This window comes from Rhinatrema bivittatum, chromosome 4 (assembly GCF_901001135.1).
Source record: "Rhinatrema bivittatum chromosome 4, aRhiBiv1.1, whole genome shotgun sequence".
NCBI classification, from domain to species: domain Eukaryota; kingdom Metazoa; phylum Chordata; class Amphibia; order Gymnophiona; family Rhinatrematidae; genus Rhinatrema; species Rhinatrema bivittatum.
In genome coordinates this window covers 247895541-247920692 of record NC_042618.1, presented here as the reverse complement: position 1 = coordinate 247920692, position 25152 = coordinate 247895541, and the positions used below count along the sequence as shown (strand labels likewise).

Below are 25152 nucleotides of genomic sequence, written 5' to 3'. Positions count from 1 at the left end.
TACCTTGTAAAAATGTATATAGTTGTATAGACTGAGACAATTAGCCACGAATAGATAAGTGTGTTGTTTGACATCCTATTAGCCATGTTTATAGTCATGTAGAAATGTATATACTTGAATAGTCTAATAAACTTGTAAATATTTGTACATACTGCCAGCCTTGTTCACAGTTCCATTTGTTTTTCCTGGGGTGAAGGGTGGGAAATCCCACCCCCTAACATCTTCTTCCCCAGGTGGAGGTACCAGGCACCAAGAATGTAAGGACTAACAGAGTCTGCCCTAGGGGGGGGTTCCCTCCAGGTCGGTCCCAGACCCAGGAACACCCCCCGCGAGGTAAGCGAGGTGTCTTTTTATTCTGTAGATGCAGCATTTCTACATCTAGAGAATGTGTATTTTTATATTTCTAAGGCCAGCACTGGAGTGGTTGTGGGCAAATGGGGAGAGTGCTGTGGTCAGGGAGAGAGAGAAAGTGTGCCCAATAGCATTAATTTATGTCATTTTGATGAGGGGGGAGATGTTTGCCCTTCTCTCTCCCCCCAGTCTGAATTCCTTACCCTTTGCCCCCGAGTAGCAGGGATTAATTAGAGGGCCACCATCAATGATTTTCATCCAGGGCACCACTTGCCCTAGAGCTGGCCCTGTGTACAGTTGTGTTTTTGTTGGGAGGGGGGCCTCTAATTTCAGTTTTCGCACAGGATGCTGGTTAGCCTAGAGCCAGCCCTGATTTCTACTATTTGTTTTGAATCTACAATATTTCAGACTTAAAAAACAATTGTGGTATTTCTTATATAAAATTCATATGTGTAAAAAAAAAAATACATAGGAGTAATCTCTGGGGAACAAAGCAAAAAAGCTCTGCCATTGACCTGGAATTTTGCAGAATTGAGGCCTAGCTGAGTTACAATTGTTTAGCTCTACAAGTAAAAATGAAACTATTCCTAGCCATTAGCAATGAAACAAGTATAATCCTGTTCAGCACAAATATTTTGTAATTCAGTAAACAATGTTTTGTGCAGTTCTGTCTGCTCTGGTTCAAGAAAATTTGAGAGATAAAGTGATTTATGACTTTTCTCTAAATCATTTTATGAAGGGGTTTTCTGAATGTTTTCTTGAAGAGAAATGATTGTGTTTTTTGTTGGGGGGGTTGTTTTTTTTTGGGGGGGGGTTGTCTATGCATGGTTACTTAATAGTACACACACAAATAAGCACAAAATGCCCTTTGACAATGTTGTAACTCATAGTAGTACAACTAGGCTTTAGCCTCCATGCTGGTTAAGGAATCCTACAGACTTGTTATGCTTTATTCTTTCTTTTTAGTGAAACCATCTTGAACCCAGAAACACTAAATGGGTGCTGTTGAGGAAAAATATTATTTATCTAATTTGGTACTTTCCAGCTAGTGTTCCCTGCTAGTCACTGTAGTGCTATGGTAGAAGGAGCCCTGGCTCCATGCTCTTACTCTTTTCCTCCCACCAGCAAGAGGTGAGTAATGCTTCAGCCCTGCTCTCTTCCTGTCGGCCAGGGGTAGAGAGATAAAAGCGGAGAGCACAGGAGTGGCAGGAGGGGGACCTAAGAGAGGACCATCAGCACTTCCACTGCTAACATCAGTTAGCAATGTGGCCCTTTTTCAAGGGCCACGCAGTAGAGAAGCATGCCACCTTCCTCCTGTTACTGTCATTGAGACTCATTCCAACTGCAACTGATGCTGCCAAGCAGGCTCCACCACAAATAGCTTCCTGTGAGGTTCCTTCTCTCACTACTGCTTGGCTGGAGCTTGCTTACCACATCGTTCTCAGCTATCTCAGCATACAGCTGGAAACAGTTAGTGTCACTCAGGCCAGTTCCCTAAACTTGCCATTGCCGTCGGGAACATGTGTCTCACCACCACTAGCCTAGCTTTCCCCCTCTGTTCACAGTGACCAACAATTCCACAACTTCTATAACTTCTTTGCTCATCTACTGCTGCTGCTGCCACCACCACTTATAGCATACGCCCACTTCTTATGCAGCCAGCTGCTGGCACTACTGGCTCAGACCACTTCCAAACCAAGGCAATCCTTAAATAGCTGTTGCTGCTTAAGCCTTGACTGTCTCCCACAGCCTGAAACTGCCACCAGTTTTTAAAGAAAGAGCAATCCTAGTGAGAGAAAGTTTGCTTCCCCCCTCCCCCCCCCATCAATTGTATATATATTTTGATATTTTGTGCAGTTCATAAGAAGATCATTTGCATGTGTGTGGGGGAGGGGGATCTTGCAGTGGGGGAGGGAGAAAGAGGATGGGGTTAGTGGATCATGATTGTGGAATAAAAGAGGATGGTACAAAAAATCATAAGAAGGAGGAGGAAGTAAGAGAGATACAAGATTGGATGGAGGGGAGGAACAGGGTGACAATCATACAAAATTTGGATTGGAGCACCATGATGATTGAACAGATTGGAAAGTGTGCCATGAAATCAGACAAAAAGTTTGAGAAGCACTGATCTAATTAGTAATCACAAGAAAAGTATGGGGTAGATTTTAAAAGCCCTGTGTGTACCAAAACAGGGAGATATGCACGTCTCTCAGGCCGGTGTGAGGTGCGTGTGTTTAAAGATCCGTCCATGGACTTGCATTCTCCCAGTACGCGCACAAAAGAAAAAGTCCAAAAAACAGGTGTGGTTTGGGCAGGGCATGGGCATTCCTGGAATTTAAATGGAAACCAGCAAGTAAGTATTTACGCGCACAAGCACATCGGGGTCCCCTATCGCGTAACTTTATTTCTGCTATAGATGGCGTGTATGGTTGTTATAAAACAAAAAAAGCTAGGCTGGTCAATGGAGTTTTAAGGGTTGGGGCAGGAAGGGTAAAAGGAGAGGTTAGCTAGGGGTTTTAGGAAATCCTATCCTGTAACTGGGCAAAGTGGGAACAAACTGGTTTAACTTGTAATTGTGTTGGCGCGTGTGAATATAAAAATCCCCCCCACTTACGTGCGCACATGGATATAAAATGGCACGCACATTTACTTGTATCCCACTGATTTCATAAGATGCGTCATATACATCTGCCTGTTATAAAATGGCTGCGTCCATGGGCGTGAGCCGGTATGCACGCGTTCATGTATGCTTGAGAGGAGTTTTAAAGTTACCATTCCTATGTATAAAAAATAATCCAAACTTTTTCCAGAAAAAATCAATTTGCAGGACATATGGTTTTGAAATCAAGGAGGGTGACTTTCAAATAACTGAGCACAGTGGCATATACATGCATATATGGCTGCATGCAGTTTTGGTATTTTATAATCCGCATGTATGATATTTACGTGCTATATAAAACAAGCATCTCTACCCTGCAACATATGCACATTTGTAGGCTTATTCGCAAAAGTACGCAATGCAACAAAACATATACTATATGAATGTATTGAACGTGCATACTGTTCATACCTATTTTTAAAATATACATGCATGTTTTAATGTTATAATGTTATAATGTAATATAATATAACATGTTATAATGTTATAATGTATTCCGCCCCTGTGGCGACAGTTCAGTTCCATGTAAACCGGTGCGATATGTATTGTATACAGGAACATCGGTATAGAAAAAATAAAAATAAATAAATAAATGTTTTGTATGTGAAAGAAATTTAGGACTTACAAAAGTCCTGAATTACGAGCACAAATCGGCCAATGTTAAAACATGCACGCATCAAAGAAATTACCAGTTTTACCAAATAGTCCACCAGTTTGCCCTGTCCTTTTCCAGGACAACGTCCTGGTTCTTCAGCCTGAACTGCCCCCCACCCCCATTTCGCCCAGACCTCCCACATACGTCAGTCAATTAGCAGGTATAAAAATACGCAAATAAATTGGAAAATGTATGTACATATGTATCTTTTGGAAGCACCAAAGCAACTTACACACAAGTGTTGGCCCTGCCCTAAAATGCCCCCTAGCCCCACCTACTTTTTACATGCATATATGTGAAAGTGAAAATACATGCATATTTTCAACTTCTATAAAATACAGAGTATGCGAGTAGATGCATTTGGGGTGTATATGCTAATTTTTATGTGCATAACATTTTGAACATTCACCTTTTAGGTTCAGCTTCCTTTAATGAACAGGGTGGTATTGAAAAGTACCCCTTTAAAAGTGGCTGAATGCAGATGCTTTTCAGATGTGAGCATGCTTGGTTTTAGCATCCACGTTGTAGCTAATAGATGCTGAAGTTCTTGCTTAAGACCCCCTCTCTGAAAAATCCTGATGCTATCACAGCTATCTTTGCTGTGCCTTTATTTAACCAAATGAACTAGCAATACGATAAGCCCCTCAAAGCCTATCTATTTCTTATTTTCGTGTAAATATATTTGGGCCTTGTTTCACTGAAATTACTTTCACATTCAGCACTAATAGTTTTAATTAAGTGTAACCAAACATTACTTTTCAGTACCAAGACAACCCTCTGAGGCAAGCGGAATTAGAGGGCCCAGACTATAATGCAATTATTTAGGCATTAGATCTTGAAATGCAGTAAACCTAAATCAGACAATGGGATAGAAGCCAGAGTTTTAACAGATTGGCCAGGAAACACCTGCTTCATTAAATCTGCTTTAGAATCTTCCTACAGTAATCTGATAAAATAATGAAGCTATCACAAAATTGGCAAAACTTTTTCAAGGACAGCTGTAATATTGAGATGCTGACTATTGTTGAGGGGATCATTAAGATTTATTGACCCAAAATGTCCTCTGTAATTATTTCACCCAGGGGAAGATCACTGAAAGGAGAAGGCGGCACCTATTATGTTGCCCTGTTTAATTACAAGTAGAAACGTGGACTAAATGGCCTTAACAAGGAAATTGAGAGGCATTCCTTTGTACAAGCCAGCTTTGTAGATTTTTGGCACTGTAAATGTGTTTTTTCATTGATTCAAATCACAGTAAGGCTCATTGGTCTCTGTAGCTCATGTGATCTCTTCAAATTGGCCACGATTTTGGCACCACTTTCAGGTTTAAATCCCTTCAGTAGACTGTACTAGATGCTCAGTTTTTCTGCCACTGCCGGATGATCATGCAAAATTTCATAATAAGGTATTCAGTTTTAATTTTGGTAAACTGGTTACTCTCTTTATACCATGTTTGGCCAATTCTTTATATTAGCATGTTTACTTTTCAGATCCCTCACTAAAACACATGTATAGTGACGGCTTTAAAAGCCTGCAAATTTTCTGATACTCCTATTAGGGATGTGCATTCGTTTTGAACGAATGCGCAATCCACAACGTATAGGTCCCTATTCGTTGAATTCGTTGGGTTCTGAAACGTATGGTGAAACCCCACGAATGCAACGTATCACTAACGAATACAACCCCCACCCTCCTGCCCCCCCCCCCCACCAAGACTTGCCAAACGTCCCTGGTGGTCCAGCGGGGGTCCTGGAGTGATCTCCTGCATTCGGGCCGTCGGCTGCCGGTATTCAAAATGGCACCGATAGCCTTTGCCCTTACTATGTCACAGGGGCTACCGGTACCATAGGTCGGCCCCTGTCACATGGTAGGAGCACAAGATGGTGTCGGCCGTCCATTGCTCCTACCATGTGACAGGGGCCGACCTATGGCACCGGTAGCCTCTGTGACATAGTAAGGGCAAAGGCTATCGGCGCCATTTTGAATACCGGCAGCCGACGGCCCGAGTGCAGGAGAATGCTCCAGGACCCCCGATGGACCACCAGGCACTTTTGGCAAGTCTTGGAGGGGTCAGGAGGGTGGGGGGTTGTAGTTAATTAAATTTAAAGGGTTGGGATGGGGTTTTTTTTTTTTTACTTTAATGGGAAACGAATACCATATGTAACTAATGGGCAAATCTGGTTCCCCCGAAAACAGATGCAACCGATTTGGGTCCCGACGAATACCGAATCGAATGTATCCGTGCAAGGTGATTCATATAGGGAAAAATAATCCATGCTATAGTTACACAATGTTAGGTTCCATATTAGGAGCTACCACCCAAGAAAGAGATCTAGACGTCATGGTGGATAACACATTGAAATTGTTGGTTCAGTGTGCTGCAGCAGTCAAAAAAGCAAACAGAATGTTTGGAATTATTAGGGAATGGTGAATAAAACAGAAAATGTCATAATGCCTCTGTATTGTTCCATGGTGATACTGCGCTTTGAATACTGTGTACAATTCTGGTCGCCACATCTCAAAAAAGATATAATTGCGATGGAAAAAGTACAGAGAAGGCCGACAAAATGATAAAGGGGATGGAACAACTCCCCTATGAGGAAAGACTAAGGAAGTTAGGACTTTTCAGCCTGGAGAAGAGACGGCTGAGAGGGGATATGATAGAGGTTTTTAAAATCATGAGAGGTCTAGAGCGGGTAAATGTGAATTGGTTATTTACTCTTTCGGATAAGTTGGCTTAGAAAATAGCCACTGCTATTACTAGCAATGGTAACATGAAATAGACTTAATTTTTGGGTACTTGCCAGGTTCTTGTGGCCTGGATTGGCCACTGTTGGAAACAGGATGCGGGGCTTGATGGACCGTTGGTCTGACCCAGTATGGAATGTTTTTATGTTCTTATGACAGAGACTAGCCACAAAAAGAGGATCCTAATGTTTTTCTGGTACAGGTTCCCACACAGCACCACTTGTCCCGAAGCTTTCCTTGGCCCCATTTCGTTCCAGCTCAGCTAGCAAGGCTAATAAATCCATCAGGTTTAGTTATGTACACAGCACTGTAATCCTTTTATTTTTCCTCTGCATTTGACTGCACAGAGCCCAAATAGGTCAATGTCCATTTTTTTCTCTGCTTTTAGCTGTGAATAGCCCAAATAGGCTAATGCCCATTTTTTTGCTGACATCTTAGAGTCCATCTTAGCTGCTTGTCTTTGTTAGCTAGAATTGGGATTTTTCCTACATTTCCCCCCCCTTTTTAAAAGGGGAGGGGCTGGCAAGGTTGCCCCCACTTTTTCAAACCTAATACCAGGCTAACTGTGCAGGTCTCGACTAGATGACATGAGCCAACAAGTGAGAGCCCTGCCCATAAGGCAATAATAAATGGAACAATAATAATGAAATAGTAATACTGGTGAATAATAAAATAACAGTAATGAAATGATAATAAATAAAAAAGCTTCACCACCACAGAGCAGCAGTTACTAACCTTAAGAGAAACATGGGGGTATCCTGCATGGAACAGCAGTGACTGCCTTGGGAAGCTTGATGGGCAGACTAGATGGGCCATTTTGGTCTTTTTCTGCCATCATTACTATGTTACTATGATAATCAGCATCTTAAGAAAAATCATAACAGTAATGATAATGATGATGCAATAATAATCAGAAAAGAAAGAAGAAAGGATAGTTTAGTAATATGGAAGGAAAGGAAGAAATGTAAATCCTAGATCATACATGCTCATAAGAATGTGAGGAAGTGAGGGCAACCTTAAATCTGGGGTATTTGTGTGCAAATAATTTACTCCTGATCTAAGTGTGATGCAATAATCTCATGATTGTTCATGGCTCATGCCTGAATAACCCCACATGGTATACCTAAGTGCTAAGTGTGTGACCTCTCCCCACCAGAGATTCTGGTGGGAAGAGATAACGCAACATCTGACCTCAGTGAGGGATTCCCCTGTGGGACCCTGACTAGTGTTATAACCTTCCTAAAGAAAACATCTGAACCCCAGCTGGGCAGCTGCAAGGGCAGCCAGGATAGGTAGGGCATAAGTCGGAACATAATCCATTTACAAAATATCCTCATATCTGGAATCATACTTGTAGTCTGCAATTTCTGCAGAGTCCTAGTCCACAGACAGCTCAACATTGTGAGATTTATTTTTATAGATATAGTCTAAAAAATTTACCAGGTTTTCATCAAAGCTGATGTCATGTTCCCAAAATACCTCTAGGATCTCTGTCTCTTTGGGGATAAGGTCAGATACAAGGTGACATCTCCCCTACAGCACTAGGAAAACATTGCCGCATAAGGGATCCTTGCTGATAACATTTGTTAGAAATAGTTATCTCCCACAGTGGGGTGCTCACCAACCAAACATTATCCCCTACAGCATTCTTAGAGAATTCATCATACTTGGTCATGGTAATCTTACACTTCTCTTGGATATTGTCCCGGGACAAACCACACAGAGCTTCAGTGGTACCAGGACATAGCCAATGTATGTCCTTTGTTTGCTGGTATAGCCTAAATCAGGAGCTAGACACTGCTGCGGATTATCACTTTGGTAGGCCAAAAGGGCCTGGTGTCTACATGCCAGTATAAAGTCTGTCCAAGCACCTACGTTAACCGTTTGTCTCACTTGGTACACATTCTTAGGCAATATGAAAGGTAAATTTAGCACATAGGCAATGGCATTATCTATATAATAAGCAATCGGGTTCTGGATAGGCTCTGTATTATTCCAGGTAATTTTAGCAAAGGCATCTGCAATGACATCTGGGGAAACCAAATAGTGTGATTTGGTTTCCCCAGATGTCATTGCATTGCTAATATTGTTGTCCAGTTCTCTAAATTAATCATTGGCAAGGGTTTGGAGGAGTAACATACTTCATATAAAACTTCAATCAATTGGATATTAGGAGTTAAAATGCTCCTGATCAGTGCTGGGGTCAAGCAACATGAAGACTTCTAAGTGACTATTTGGACGGTGGAATAAGGAAGCTTGGAGTCCCTTCATCATGGTGCCGGAGGAGGGCCAGGTTTGACCAGCTAGGCAGTGTCTTCTGTCAGCGATAGCACTAGGAAAAATTGCTCTCCATCTGAAAGATAAGAGAGAGCTACTTCTCTTTTCTTCATTGGTGTCAGCATCATGGGACACAGCATTTTGAACCACTAATTTACGAGGGTGACAGGTCAAAACTGGTTAATGTGGACCCATTTAAGGAGGTCTTCACCGCCCGGATTCATTTTATTTCAGATAAGGTATGTGACAGATGAAGCCTGTCACAATCTACCATTACAAAAGGTCTTTTCCAGCTAGGCAAATTTACTTTCCTTTCGGTTTTGTATTAATGTAGTTATAGTAGAAGACTTAGTCACCGATTTCATACACTTCAGAGGTAGCTTTACATCATAATAGGCCTTCTCATCTGTGGCATTAGCCTTAGGATATCTGGGCAGTGCCAAGGTACTTTATAAACGTTCCCACATATGGGAAACATCCTGGGTGAAGGGGTGGCAGTAGCCAAATTAGCATACTGCATCCTGTAAAGCAAATGCATGGGCAAGACCTCTTCTCTACCGGACTTCCGATCAATGGTGAGAATCCATAGGACAGTGAAGGTCCAAATAAGCAAACCGGACCCCAACCTTTTGAAGGATTTTCATCAGTGGTACCCTAGGAAACCTAAAGCCTCAGGGAGGGGACTTAAGAGGGGTGGTCCTGTTGCATTTGGTAGTCAATGGGCTGCTCTCGTGAACCACCACTCTTACCTCCCCAGCTGGGCTGGCCCCGCTACTTCCCAGCACACCATCGAGCTCCACATGGCAAACAAAACCAGCCTCTCACACCGCACCTCTTCTTAGGTGCGCACATGACCAACTTTGGCCTACTTAAAGGGCCCGCAGTGGGAAAAGACCCACAGTGCTCCAAGATGACATCACACGCTTAGCCCTAGAAAGGGCCCTCTCTGTCTCTCCTTCACTGCCTCAGCAACAAGGCCAGCTACCGAGTGTAGTGCATGTTGCTTCCCAATCCTGTTCCAATCTTCGTCTTCAGCCTTTTCCAGTCTTCATCTACGACCCACACCTGCCCACTTGCCCTATCCATTCCTCTTCCTCTCCCTCGGATGGATATCTGGTTTTGACCTTTGGTTGCACCTGACTTATACCTGCCTCTGACCCTTGCCTGAACCAAGACACATCTACTCACCGCCTGCCTACAACCTTCACCTGGCCTCAGACCTCTCCGGTCACCAGCAGAGACATTTGCCTAAGTCCTGCTGGCTCCGGCACCCAAAGTCTCAACCGACGGGAAAGTGGTCTGGTAAAGGTGAAGCTCGTGTCTGACCTCTGCTTCTCCTGGGTCTGCCTGCTGAAGGTGAGAACCTGCAGGGCTCTTCCCTGCAGTTAGACAGCTGCATACCCTTGATTTGGGCAGAGCAGGCAGTCAACCAAGCATTGAGATGTTCCAAGGTACCATGGAGCCCAGATGGGAAGATGGTAAACTGGAAAAGTCCCCTTGCCATTGAGAATGCAGTCTTCCCCTTTGCCACTAGTGTGAAGGTACCTTCCAATAGCCTTTTGTAAGGTCCAGATGCTCAATCAGTTCATCCACTCGGGGCATCAGGTATACGTCGAGTCTTGAGACCTTGTTGACTTTTGAAAGTCAATGCAGAACCTTTTGCTCCCACCTGGCAATTGGCACCATCACTATGGGTGAGGACCATTCACTGTTAGCTGTTCCATAACCCTGAGCCAATGACATGACACCTGCCCTCTGGAATCTGATAGGGTCGTTGTGTTATAACTCTAGGTGGAGTAATGATGTCATGTTGCACCAGGTGAGTGTGATCTAATAGGTTTGAGAGGATGATCTTGTTTTGCTCAACGAGCTGCTTTATGTCAGCTGACTGTGTAATAGACAGCTGCTCTCTGAAAGGAATCTGGGTTCAGCCCACTTCAGGACCAACCTCTGGACCAAACTCTCCTTACACCACTCTGCACTCCTGTGCAATCCACTTCTTCAGAAGGTTTATGTGGTAGATTTGAGGGGTTTTTTTTCATTTATCTGGCTGGGCTACTTTATAATCCACAGGTTCTGTTTTCTCCAAAACGTCATAAGTTCCTTTTCAATGGGCTGAAAGCTTACTTTCTGAAGATGGGAGGAGGACAAGTACATGGTCCCCGGCTGGAATACTCTTTGAACCATAGAACAATTGTAACCTCGGACATGGATAGACTGAGCCTTCTGTATGCACAGGTGGGCTGCATCCCCAGTCTTTTTCAGGTGATCCTGCACTTGGAGATTGTAGTTAATAAGGTTTTGCCTGGGGTTCCTTTCATCTTCCCAACTTTCGCAAGCTATGTTCAAGATTCCTATCAGTATCTTCTCATACAGCAACTCAAAGGGGAAAAGCCCATTGAGCTCTGTGGCACTTCACGGATTGTCAACAGCAAATAAGGTAACAATGTGTCCTAATTTTTACCATCTTTATCCACAAATTATCTCATCATTTGTTTGAGAGTCTGATTGAAGGTGATACACCTAAGTATGCAGAGTTTTTACCTTGAGTAAGGTACAAAGTTGTTTCATTACCTTGGACATCAGGTTCTCCTTGGGCAGCCAAAATCGTGAAAAAACTTCCATTAGGGCGGTCACCACCGTCGGGGTCTTCATATTCTGTAGCTGTACCACCTCTGACTATTTTGTGGCATAGTCCAGAATGATGAGAATGTATTTATTTCCTCAAGTAGATCTCTCTAGTGGTCCCACAAGATCCATGAGCACCCTTTCAAAAGGGGGTCTCAATTATGGGCATTGGTATGAGAGGTGTCACCCATTTGCTGACAGACTTTGTGAGTTAGGACTTGCTTATGTAGACCCAACCAATAGAATTGTGAAAATATTTTCTCCTGGGTCTTTTCCTCCCCCAGGTGACACTCTACACTTTTCTTTGTGACTCTGTAAAATAAATCCCCTTTCATAACAAAATAAGGAGGAATAGGGTCTGTAAGCTGCACTCCAGGGACTAGAGATGTGAATCGTGTCCTCGATCGTCTTAACGATCGATTTCGGCTGGGAGGGGGAGGGAATCGTATCGTCGCCGTTTGGGTGTTTAGAGTATCGTGAAAATTGTTAAAATCGTGAACCTGCACACTAAAACCCCCTAAAATCCACCCCGACCCTTTAAATTAAATCCCCCACCCTCCCGAACCCCCCCCCAAATGCCTTAAATTATCTGGGGGTCCAGCGGCGGTCCGTAGCTAAATCGGGGGAAGGGGGAGGGCAGGAAAACCGGCACACTAAAACACCCTAAAACCCACCCCCGACCCTTTAAATTAAATCCCCCACCCTCCCGAACCCCCCCCCCCAAATGCCTTAAATTACCTGGGGGTCCAGCGGCGGTCCGGAACGGTCTCCTGCAATTGAATCGTGTTGTCTTCAGCCGGCGCCATTCTGCGCCGCCATTTTGCAAAATGGCGGTGCAAAATGGCGGCGGCCATAGACCAACACGATTCGACTGCAGGAGGTCGTTCCGGACCCCCGCTGGACTTTTGGCAAGTCTTGTGGGGGTCAGGAGGCCCCCCCAAGCTGGCCAAAAGTCCCTGGGGGTCCAGCGGGGGTCCGGGAGCGATTTCCTGCCGCGAATCGTTTTCCGTACGGAAAATGGCGCCGGCAGGAGATCGACTGCAGGAGGTCGTTCAGCCGGGTCCGGAACGACCTCCTGCAGTCGAATCGTGTTGGTCTATGGCCGCCGCCATTTTGCAAAATGGCGGCGCAGAATGGCGCCGGCTGAAGACAACACGATTCAATTGCAGGAGACCGTTCCGGACCGCCGCTGGACCCCCAGGTAATTTAAGGCATTTGGGGGGGGTTCGGGAAGGTGGGGGATTTAATTTAAAGGGTCGGGGGTGGGTTTTAGGGTGTTTTAGTGTGCCAGTTTTCCTGCCCTCCCCCTTCCCCCGATTTAGCTACGGACCGCCGCTGGACCCCCAGGTAATTTAAGGCATTTGGGGGGGGGTTCGGGAGGGTGGGGGATTTAATTTAAAGGGTCGGGGGTGGGTTTTAGGGTGTTTGAGTGTGCCGGTTTTCCTGCCCTCCCCCTTCCCCCGATTTACGATTTTTTGACGATAAATCGGGGGAATTGGTATTGTATCGTGGCCCTAACGATTTTTGACGATTTAAAATATATCGGACGATATTTTAAATCGTCAAAAAACGATTCACATCCCTACCAGGGACTACCTTTCTGTCTACCTTCTGTATATGCTTCTGGACCCACTTAAAGGATTCATCTTCCCTCTGGCCCTGCCTGAAACTCACAAGATGACTCCCTTTTTCCCATTCAAAGGAGCCGCCAGGTGAGACATTTTAGATGGGTGGCTCTTCTTCCCCGGACTCCAATCCCTCTTCCCCGGCTGCCTCTAAATTAGCAGCATAAGTGTATTTGTCTTGGAGTCTTTATGATAGAGATCTGGATCATCCAAGGGGAAGAATTCTGGAAGGTCCAATCCTTCATTGTTGTGGCTGGACGAACCCGTTGTAAGCTGGTTCCAGAGGCTCTTAAAGTTTGGGCAGTCCCGTTCTATGACCATGGGGTAGGGTAGCCAAGGAAGAACTCTTACCTCAATTTTGTCTTGACCGACCGGGGTCTTCAGTTGTACTTGGCTTGTTGGATACTGCCATTGGTCCTCATGCATGCATGCCAGGGTCACTACTATGTCGTAGCCAATCTGGACTCACTTCACTCTTTTCTAATGAGCATTTTCACACTTCCAATGTCCACTAATGCTTAGGTTGGAATGCCATCTAGCTCAACTATAATTGCAAAAGTACAAACTGTCTGGCTGGAGACATCCATGAAATTACAAAAATGTGGGGCCACGACATTAATGTCCATGGGTCCATCTTCCCTATGGGAACAATCTCTTGTAAAATGGCCCCTTTCTCCACAGCTGAAACATGGCAGTTTGGCTGAGGGTTGCGGTTGAAGTGAAAAGTCTGGCTGGACCTGTGCAACTTGGTGTTGGGTTCTCTGGCTCTTAGGACTCCGTCGCTCTTTACCCAGGTCGAAGCACTTTTCTGGGAAATGTGGTGACTCAGGCGCATAGTCTGGGCCTGATAATAGGCCTCCGCTACTTCCAGTGCCTTTTCAATTGTAAAGTTTGGGTGTCAGCAGATCTACTGTCCCATAGGCCGTTTTAGGTTGTCCTAGGAACTGTTCCAGCAGAATCGGTTTGGCTACCTCCACCCCGGTCTTCCCTTCCAGGTGCAGCCACTTCCAAGCAATATCTAAGTCTGTGGAATAGGTCCTTGGGTTTTCTCCAGCCTACGGTGCTCACTACCAAAATTGCTTTCAGTAGGCTTCTGGGGTGAGTCCCACTCTATCTAGAATGGTAGCCTTAACTTCCTGCCCTCCCTTCTGAAAAGGCAGTTTGGAAGGCATCTTGACTATTCCCGGTGAGTAGATTCCCCAGCCTGCCAATCGAGCTGTGTATTCAGAATTTTTCAGGAAATCATCAGGGTCTTCTCCTGGGGGCATCTTAAGTAGAGTCGTTGACATGGGAGTTAAACTGGTTATAGCAATTTGACAGCTTGTGCTACCTGGGTTAGCATTGTATGCTGCTTTATCACCTGCTCTCGCAATGCCTGCTGCTGATCAATTTGCATTTGCAGGATATTCTGTAATTTTTGCTGCCCTATAGCAAGGACCTGGGTCACTTGCTCCATCTTCCCTGCTTACCGAGGTGCCTCCAAATTATGTATCTCTCTGGGGAAAGGAGGAGGGGGGTAAAAACCAAAACAACCTGGTGGTCTGTCTGGTCCTTACTTACTGTTTGATTCCTGACTACATGTTATAGTTAGTGAGGTTTGGGTGGACCTTTGGACACTGTGGCAGCTGACCACGCCCACGGGGGAAGTTCCGTGAGGGGCCACAGGTCAGGCTCAGCTCTGGACACACAAACACAGATAGTTCTTTATTTAGACAGTTTGAGAAGCCACCAGAGGTGGCAGTAGTGAGTAGAAGATGTCGCCCGGCTGGGCTAGTAATCCCCAGGGCGCTGGAAGAGCGGCTCCTCTGGTAGCAGTGCTGTAGTGGAGAGAACTGAGAAAGTGAGTACAATAGAACATTCACAAAGTCCCAATTATGGAGAAGCCCCAAGATAGGGAGAGCTGGCCCTTAAGGAGCGAGTACCAGATCCCTGGAGGTAGAGAGACTTGTTGGCAAAGTACTCACACAGGGGTTCCACGTAAGAGATGGCACTGACGCTGGAACAGAGGCAGGCCTTCGAGGAGCGAGTACCTGATTCCAGGGGGACAACTCTGAGGAGTGGATGTTAGTAGTACTCACTGATGGTGTCTGTAGCAAATTCTTCCAAGTAGAAGAGGAGATAGATGCAGGCAGCGGGTCAGGGAACATGGGCCCTCGAGGAGCGAGTACCGGTTATCTGATAGCGACCTGAGAGAAGCAAAGAGGCCCCCGAGGAGCGGGTACCCTGTTAGCAGAAAGAGTCCAATGGAAGTTGGAAGGCAGAGTATTTGGGTACGGAGAGCGAATCCCATCCGTAAGATCACCCTTGCTAACGCAACGGCTAGCAATAAACAGTAGGCTTAAATATCCGGGCAGCGTGATGTCATCACAGGGGGACACCCTTGAGGAACGCGCCAATGAGGAAATAAGAATGAGGGCCATGCGGCACGCGCACCCTAAGGTACCTGGAGAGCATGGCGGGAGGCAGTGCCCAAGCCGGTCTGGGGACGCCGGAGAGGATGGCAGGCAGACGCCGCGACAGCCAGGTGTCCATGAGGAGCAGGAGTCGTCACAGAAAAGGAAAGGTAGGCAGAGTGAAGCCATCGGGATGTGACGGTTGCAACACTACACAGGTGAGGGTAGGCCCCTTGGCCTGTTGTGCATAGGTTGGGTGAGTGTAACTAGGAAGTCCCAGGATAACGAAAAAATCTGCAGGGTTTTTTTTCTTCTGCTGCTGCTGTAGCTGTGGGCTCTTGCCTGTCCTTCCCACTTAGGCAAGAGTTCCCACTATGCCACCATATGTGGTAACTTGGCAATAGTGGCTTGGGAAAGAGCCAGAAGGAATAGAGAGGCAGCTCCTGCTGTTTCTTTTACGTGTAATTTATTTACAGTGAAAGAAAGTCAAACAGGCAAATGCAGCTCACCTTAAGTTCAGGTAGCACACAGATAGAAACATAGAAACATAGAAGTGACGGCAGAAGAAGACCAAATGGCCCATCCAGTCTGCCCAGCAAGCTACGCAGTTTATCCATTTTTTCCCCCCTTTTTCTCCCTCCCACCCGTCTCTATTGGCTTCCAGCACCCTCCGGCCCCAATTCCCTTCCACCCCTCCACCAATGCAGAGAGCAGCGCCATCCTAGTGAACATCCAGCTCAATCAGGGGTAGCAACCGCCGCAACCAGCAGGCCACACCCCTGCCCCTTACCCACCCCTGTTTTGTTTGCTTGTTTGGTTTTTTTTTTTGTTTTTTGAGATGGCAGCCCTCCATCCTTCCGCTCCGTGAAGGTGGAACACCAACCACTGGCCACTGGCATCTTGCTTCGTGAATGCCTCTGTGGCTACTGCCGCTCCGTGCAGTGTTTTGTTGCATGAAAGTGGAACACCAACTACTGGCCACTGGCATCCCGCTCCGTGAATGCCTCAGTGGCTACTGCCGCTCCGTGCAGTGTTTTGCTGCCTGAAGGTGGAACACCAACTACTGACCACTGGCATCCCGCTCCATGAATGCCTCAGTGGCAGATGTCAGAATGCCTCAGTGGCAGATGTCAGATATAGAAGGTCTTTGCATAGAATGGGTTCCTTTCTGCTCCCTGGGGCCTCCCTAACACTTGTGGGCCCTGCCTTCTTATGTTGGATACTCCCTGGGCCCAGAATCCCTTGCTGAGTTGGGACTTAAAGAGGACCAGACCAGATAGCTGTGGCCGGTCCCTTAAATTGGTCTGAAGGAATTTCCTGTAGACTCCCTCACACTGTCCCTTTTTAATTCAAATTTTATTAGGTCAGATTAAGTAAATAAAGAAGGTATCTATGTATACCTAGAGAGGCTAGAGATGTGTGTTCTGGTTGAGAGTACCATGCTGAGATAAGTGTTTTTTCATTTTCCCCTGAAGCAGTTTATATAACGAAACATCAGCTGATGTCGAGTTGGGCGATTAGCAGTAAAGTGTTACAGAAATTTTATGTGCTATGTTGAAAACAATTTTAAAAAAGACTAATTTTTTTGTGTAGTAAGTGAATGAGTGGTAGTGGCTTGCTAGTATTTCCCATTTTGAATTTCTGAAGGTTATAGTGACGTGGTATTATGAAGTTTGTCTTGCATGCTTTAAGGTAAATTTTAAATACCTGATGCGCACATTAATTAGGGGATGTAGGAATAAGTTGGGCTTGCACACGCCGAGTGGATTTTATAAGCCAGCCAAGTACATCCGAAAATGCCACAGTGGCACATCTTAGAACTTTTCAAAAAGAGGCAGGGTGTGGGAGTGGGCGGGGCATGGGCATTTCTGGGCTGGAACCTAAAATGTGCATGTAAATGTGCCCGATGCCCTCTGCCGCCTATTTTTACTTCTGCTATGGGTGCCTCATACATTATAAAAGAAAGGAAACTAGACAGAACAGCGGGGTTTTAAGGATCGGGACTAACTGGGGGGCGAAGGAAGGCTATTAAACTAGGGAGGTTTGGAAGATTATCTCTTAAATGGGCAAACTGGGAACAAACTGGTTTTAATAGCAATGGTGTCTGCATGCACCCCTTTTTAAAATCCCCCCACTTACTCAGTAGAAGCAGTATTTGTGTGCACTTGCGCACCCCCACTTAAAATGTGGCCCACATGTGCAAGCGGCAAGCGTTTTAGAAGATGTGCACATATATGATCGTATGTTCTAAAATAGCCGCATCCCTGGGCGCAAGTCATGAAACATGCACACATGCGCCAGTATGAAATTTACTGTCCCTGTCTAACATTATAATCACTTGAATGTGTGACAAAGTTTCAGCACTTTTTTAATAATATAGTTAGTAAATCAGTGATATCTGAGCCCCTCTTCAAATAATATATTATATTTAGATTAAGTTCATCTGAAGAAATAAAGAATCTTACCAAACTCTTCACATGACTGTTCTCAAAGCAAATCAAAAGCTGGGAAGTGTTTCAAATGTGTTAACAGTATGATTTTTGAGGCAGAGGTTTTTATCAGAAGGAAATCTTGGTGATGAGGACTAAATGATCTCTAGAAAGGGCTTATCACTACAAGTTATAATCATAGTTAGAATTCCATTGTATATTATAATTAGATTTGGCCATTGTATAATAGATTAATTCATTCAGTGTCATAAATTAATGTTTAATGATAACCTGAAAAGGCTTGAGACTCACATCAAGCTACTCTAGGGGCATTTTCTACCAATAAATTTCTTGCAGTATTAAAACTTAACACAGGACACATGAGTGAACTTTGCAAATTCATTCTGATTTCATGAATACTTACAGTTTAAAGAGATGACATTTACAATATTGGTCTATGAGGAAAAACTATTTGCACAGCCCTATTTAAGGATTTTAATTATTTCAGATATTCATTGATTGCCAGAAAATACATTCCTAATCACTCATTAACTATATATGGCCACAGCAGTAACTGTCAGCTGATGCCCTATTAAGGATAAAGGCTTGAGGCAAAACTCCTCTGATATTAGCCCACTGTTAGTAGTTCTGTCTAGGCTAGGGACTTGAGCAAAATCCCATCAGAGAGGACATGAATTGCAAATTACTGTACTGTAAGAGTGTCCCTTCCACTTGCTCTCCCTGCTCCTCTGGCCACTTTGCCCTCTCGGGCCCCAACTCCTCTACCTGCCAGTATCTCTCCCCTCAACCTCTAGGATCAACCCATTCCACTCTATCGCCAGTCCCAGAGTTTGACCCCGTTCTCAGTACTGCCCCTCACACAGGCTCCTTCTATCCCTCTCTCTCTCTCTCACACACATGCTCCCTCTCTCTAGTGCACATACACACACCCTCATACAGGCTCCCTCACTCTCTCTCGCACACACACATCCCCTCATACAGGGTCCCTCTCTCTTGCATACTCACCCACACAAACTCTCTCTCTCACGTATACACCCCCACACAGGCTACCTGTGTCTCTCTCTCATGCACCCCTTCACACAGGCTCTCTCTCTCACAAATATACAATCCCTTCACACAGGCTAGCATCCTCACATACACACATGATCCCTTTTTCATACACACGAGCTCCCAATCTCTCACACACATACACACTCCTTCACAATCTCCTCATATAGGCTCCCTCTCTCTGGCACCCACACTCAAGCACCCCCTGTTCTCTCTCTCTCATCCCCCTGCTCTCTCTCCTTCTCTCTCACCCCCTTCCCCCCTGCTCTCTCTCTTTCATATCCCCTCACCCTCCCCCTCCCCTCCCCTTTCACACACACATACACACACACACACCTCTCTACACACATTCACTCTCACCAGGGCCTTCATCTATGCCGCGAGCGGAGTGCATCCCGCAAGGGCCTTCATTTCGTTGCGAACGCACCCGCTCCATTTGTGGCATGCCGGGGCCTTCATCTTCGCCGCACATGGCACGCCGGGGCCTTCACCTTCACCACAAATGGCGCGCTCCATTCGTGGTACGCCGGGGCCTTCGTCTTCTATGCCATTTTCTGCACAGAATTTGGCTATTCTGCGCTCCGCAGTTGCGCAGAATTTCCCCAGGACTAACTAGATGTTGCACTGTGCCTTGCTTGTGCCAGTTTAATTTGTAGATCAAAATTCATAATTCTGTAGAGTCAAATGTTTTCAACTATGCAGTTTCCTGTGTGATTGTACATGCATTGCTAAGACATTGGTCCTTTTTATTATAGAAAGTCTTATAAGTCCACTTCAGAACATTACCAGTAAAGGCAAACTGCATGTTTGTTCTATCACACTCTCAACCAGTAGCTTTAAGAAAATCTTCAGTCTTAAAACCAGCTTTAAAAAAAACAAACAGTTTATTCAAAGTATAAAAGCTAACCATAAAAAAAATAGAATAAGACCAAAATGTTGAGGATTGTTTCAATTGCAAAACCACTAAATAAGCATGACAAAAAGTCACACTGCATGTTGCCAGAATAAATATATTTAAGAGTTGCAGAATCTGTTTATGCTGGCAATAAGCACTTGGAAGGGAATTTGTCACAAACATCTACAGAAATGCTTTTACTTGAAGCAGGTTTTTACATTGAGATTGTGTAACTGTTGCCAGATTTGACAGGCAGAAAATAATCTGTATTGTGTGGTTAATATATTTTTTTAAAATGTGAAACAAATTAAAGTGCAAAAAACTGAATGAACTTAGAATTTTTTTAAATATATTAAATTAGTTCATTTCAAAATGTTTTGATATGGTTATTAAGAGATTTGTGTTACAGACAACAATTGAGGAGAAATATCATGCTCAACGTTAACATCTTGGCTATCTCATGTTTCAGATTAGCCTGATTCCTATGTATTTCAAGCTGTGTTCTAATAGTTCCTATCTCTCCCTCCCCGTTTTATGTATTTTTCATCCTTTGTTATTTTTGTTTAATGTAAACCGATATGATGTCCCCACTAATATCGGTATAGAAAATTTAATAAATAAATAAATAAATGTATCCTGAATGTATAAATCATGATTTCATTCTAAACGTAATGCAATAAATAGGTAGATAAAATTAGACGAATTCATTATTTTCATTTATTTAATCCTAATTTGTTATGGGGCAGTCTGGGGTAATTAAATTAAACAAGTTGGAGAAGTGCATTCTTATAGCCTAACACAAAGTAGATGTGTTTCTTAGTCTTTTTTGTCTAGATTCATCAAAATGATATAAATATAGCGGAAATAACGCCCACAGTAAAAATAAATAAATAAATAAAAGGGTGGGGGCATGGTTAGGTTAATTTCCTTGCTCCCACATTGCTTAGATAATTTGCACAACACACGATACATTTATTGCACCCGTGGTATTTTTTGCATCGCATGCTGATTAATCCACCGTAGGCGCATTTATTGCAAATGCTGGTTAGGGCAAGAGCAAAAGAGAAGGGGACCCTCTGTAGAGGCCAACATATACGTATACTATTTATACCACTGTAAGAGAGGCACTTTAACTCTGGGTGAGGTTTGGGGGGTGGGGTAAGTTTGGAGGGGCATTTTTATGTATACAGTCAGAGGTATGAACAGCAAAGTTGACATTGTTATATGCATTGTATTGTATTATTTATGTTGTCGTAATCCGCTTAGTAAGGTGTTTCCTCCGTAAGCAGACTATAAATGTATTTTAAATAAATAAATGTATTGGGGCTTTTCTCCATGCACTGATTTGGCTGAAATTTGGAAGGAGCATTCTTATTTGAGGATGAGACTTCTATCAAATCTTAGCCAAACCTGTCTGTGACCCTTTAATACATGAGTGCAAACAAACTTGGCAACAGGAAAGAGGTGCTTGGCATTGATGAAACATACCTAAAAATAGTAAATCTGGAAACATGGGTAACACAAAGAGGAAGGCTATGAATAGAGGGAACTGGTGCACCATAGTTACTAATTTTCACATTCAAGATGACTTTTGATGATGAATGTTATGTGAGCCTCAATAATTTCTTAGATGAAGGATTGTGATGTTGTGGAGTTTCATTAATGCATTTAGGTACTAATATAAAAGCCATGTGTGTTTTTTCAATCCATGATCCCTGAAAACACATCATTTTGTGTTGTTGTGGACCATATGTTGTTGTGGTCCTATACTCTTGTCGTTTTTTTAAATTTGCTCTGAATCGAAGTTACTTATTATCTTAGTAGTTAATGTTACTTGTACTTGTTTTAATAAGTTGCTAACATTCTCAAATGTTCAAATGTTCCTTGTATCGCTCCCATGCGACTGTTCTGTTGCACTGTAAACTGGTGTGATCTGTATGCCATACAGGAATGTCGGTATATAAGAATTTAAAATAAATAAATAAATAAAATAAATACCATTGAGAATGGTTTCATGTAATTCCTGCCTATAACCAACATTCACAGTACTACAATTTTATTTTGGCTGGATTCATTTTGCAGTGCAAATATTGCAGAGCTGTTCTTATTCATCAGGGCAGCACTTCCTCTTCCCACCCTCCCCCCCCCCCCCCCCGAACCTGGAACATTTAGAAAGGTGTGCCCCTGTGGTTCTTCACTCTTCCTTTTCTCATGGCTAAGGGGCCGATGTAAAAAACTTGCGCTGAAAGCGAGCGCTGTGTATTCAGCGCCCATTTTCATAACGTGCCCCCCAGGCACCTCTCCTGGGGGTGCGATGCAATATTTAAATTAGGACTCGTGCTGTCGAGAGGTCTGCTGTTGGTGGCTGTCCTCCGGTTAAGAAAACGGACGCTGAATTTATCCGTATCCCGTTTTCCTAACCAGCACACATGCAGGGGTTAGGAAAATGGATGCTGATAAATTCAGCGTCCATTTTCTCCCAACCTGACTACGGGCACCAGAAGGAGTATATACATCAATATTAAAGTGTTGGGCACTTAATATTAATTTATTCACTCCTTCACTTATTGCGGGTTGGTCCCTTTACTGTCACATGTCAGTGAAAGGACCAATTTCCTTTCAGAAGGCTGTCCTGAAAGGGGATTGGTCCTTTCACTGACATGTGACAGTGTAGGGACCAATCAGCAATTGGTCCCTACACTTTTACATGTTACTGAAAGGGGATTAGTTAGGGGATTAGTTAGCGCCTCTACAACCCACGTCCAACTGCAGGTTATACAGTGCGCTGGGCTCAACGCACTGTATTGCATCGGCCCCTTAGTACAAGTTAAAATGTTGCTGCAAATAGAAGGCACTGCTGCTTTAGGGTTTAAAAGAAGTATTTTCCAGCACAGGAAAATGAGAAACAAAAGAAATAGTAGTATACATTTTTTTTAAATAGATGCATTTTAACTTTTCTTTCCCTAAATTCATATTTTTAAATTATTTCAATTGTTTGTGATTGAAAATCATTTTTGTATTCCTAAAGAGGAATATTGTTATTTTAGGAACTTGTTAATCCATCAAAGTAACCATATTCAGTACATTTGTTCTACAGTATTTTTTCATAAAATATTAAATGTGTATAGATATGATAAGGCCAAGTCTCTAAGGTTCAGGAAAATATTTTCATGTATTCAGAACAGCATAAGTTATGTACATAAGGATTATTAACATAGCACCGTTAAATATAGGGTACATGAGTCACATAGCCATATATTAAAAGGTCACTGCCTCTAGGAACTTACACTGTAACTGAACAAAGATTGAATAAGTAATGAGAAAGAAAGAAGGCATTTCACTTGACATCTAGACACTTCAAATCATAATGACATAATGGCATGTTTCCTTGTAGGGATCTGATATTGGCATATTATAACCCAAATATGGCACATACTACAACCCAGCCTGGTTGGGTAGCTCATGACATATGCTGCAACACTTAATTCTTTCTCAAGTTCCCCTTTTCTTATGTGTCTAAGAATCATGGGATTGGTATGGAAATAGAAAGCTCTGTGGCATGGTAGCTATGCAGCTGTGGAATCTAACAAAACAGCTTCTTGGACCAGATTGCATGTATGAATCCCCCAGTTTTCCATGAATCATGATTCTTGTAAGAAGGTACCCATCACAAAGGGTGTATCGATAAAGTGGTGGAGGTGGAGTCTGCATCAGGTCATAGGATTCATTGTTCTATGTGCCAACCTTGATCCTACACAGCCAGTCCCAGTAACCAATGAAAATGTGCATATTACAGCCAGCCAGAAGAATGCCATGGGGGAGGTCTTTTTAAATATAGAATGCCAGGAAAGCCTGCGTAGTGCCATGTGGAAGACATGCGTTTGATTCCCATGTCATGTCTTATACTCTCTGGGTCAGCTGAGGATGTGGTGGAGGGAGGGCATCACAATTATCATTCAGTGATGATATTTAGTGGCTGGATTTGGGGGCTCTTGATTGCAGAGTTCTGGAAGGAGCTCCAGCTGAGAACTGACTCTATGATCACTGGGGTAGGTGAGTTGAAAAGGGATTATAAAATAGGGGGGAAAAAAAGTCCCAGTTCCAACTAAACTGGAAGCCCAAAAGTGTAGGAGCAAAATGCCCCCCTCCCCTCAAATGGAGCAAGCCAAGAAGTTGTTATGGTTACTGACATCATTGTAACAAAAGGAAACAGAAAATTATAGACATCATGAAAATTGCTAGATTTGGAACCAAATATAGTACAGCATGTTTGACAAATTTTTATTTAGAATTTCTTGCAAAAAAAAGTTAAAAAAAAAAAAAGTTTCCCACATGCTGTTTCACACAAGTGAGAAACTAATTTTTGTTGGTGGTTTTTTTTTTTTCAGCATGGGATATTGCATCCTTTTTGTCCATGGCTTGAACAAGCTCTGTACCTGGCTGGGTAAATGGGGAGCAGCAACTTTGACTGTGTCCACTTTACTTCTGCTACTGCTTTTTTCCTGGAAAACTGTGAAACAGAATGAAATCTGGTTGTCAAGGGAATCCCTCTTCAGGTACAAAGCATCTAGTGTGTTTCAGAAAAATATCTATTTGCCTTTGCATAGAAAGAAATTAAAGATGTAATAGATTCTATGTGCATCAGTATCATACAATTCTGAGAACCATTGATGGAGCATTATGGTAGGTTGATAATGTAATGTCGATGCAAGTTGAATTGCAAACTGGCTATAAAAGAAGCACATGACATGCTTGGTCAAACATGATTATATTACTGCTTGTAATGATCACCATAGATATTAGAGATGTGCACGTGGCCACCCAATTTTATAACATGCGCGTACTGGCGCATGCATGTTATAAAATTGGCGCGTCCATGTGTGTTATAAACTCTATCCCAGTGCTTGTAAACATTTCATTCTGTGCCCTCTTGAATAGAATAGCAGAAGCACAGTGAGAAAAAAATGCTGTTGAAGTACTGACCTCATTAAAAATTCTTTCTCCAACAATTACAAAGTGATATTCTTTTAAATAAATCACTATAATGTTGAGGATAATAGAATATTCTTTGTAACAGTATGGGAATTGAGTATACTGCCTTACTTGTTGGTAAATAATAAAATACAGTATATAATATTTATTCTGTTCATCACCATTGGTATGCACACTGCTGTTAAGAACATTCATGAGATTAAGGGATAGATTTTCAAACATATGCGGGGACTGGGAGGGAACTTTCCTACCCCCCTACCTAAACCCCCTCCCTCTTCCCCTCTCTTCCCCACCCCCTAAACCCTACCCATCTATCCTTTTTTTTTGTTTCGCATCTTGCTTTACCGCCAGAGCTGAAGTAAGTAGCATGCGCCGGCTGGCTGTCAGCACGTGAGTCATCGGGACAGCACACAATGGCGCTGTCCTGACCTC

The 25152-nt window shown here is 43.6% G+C and overlaps 1 protein-coding gene across 3 annotated transcripts in view; it reads left to right on the top strand.

Annotated features, from left to right (window-relative positions):
* TMTC1 (transmembrane O-mannosyltransferase targeting cadherins 1) overlaps window positions 1–25152 on the top strand; it is a 717359-nt gene that overhangs the window by 449971 nt on the left and 242236 nt on the right. For 2 of the 3 annotated variants that reach the window (XR_003856434.1, XM_029599998.1), the window contains exon 10: window positions 24117–24284. The exons of the other annotated variant lie outside the window; for it this stretch is intronic. Coding sequence is in view for 1 of the 2 variants with exons in the window: in XM_029599998.1 (XP_029455858.1) it covers window positions 24117–24284 (168 nt within the window). In the remaining variant the exon portion in view is untranslated. The remainder of the gene's footprint in view (window positions 1–24116; window positions 24285–25152) is intronic. 3 annotated transcript variants of the gene reach the window in all.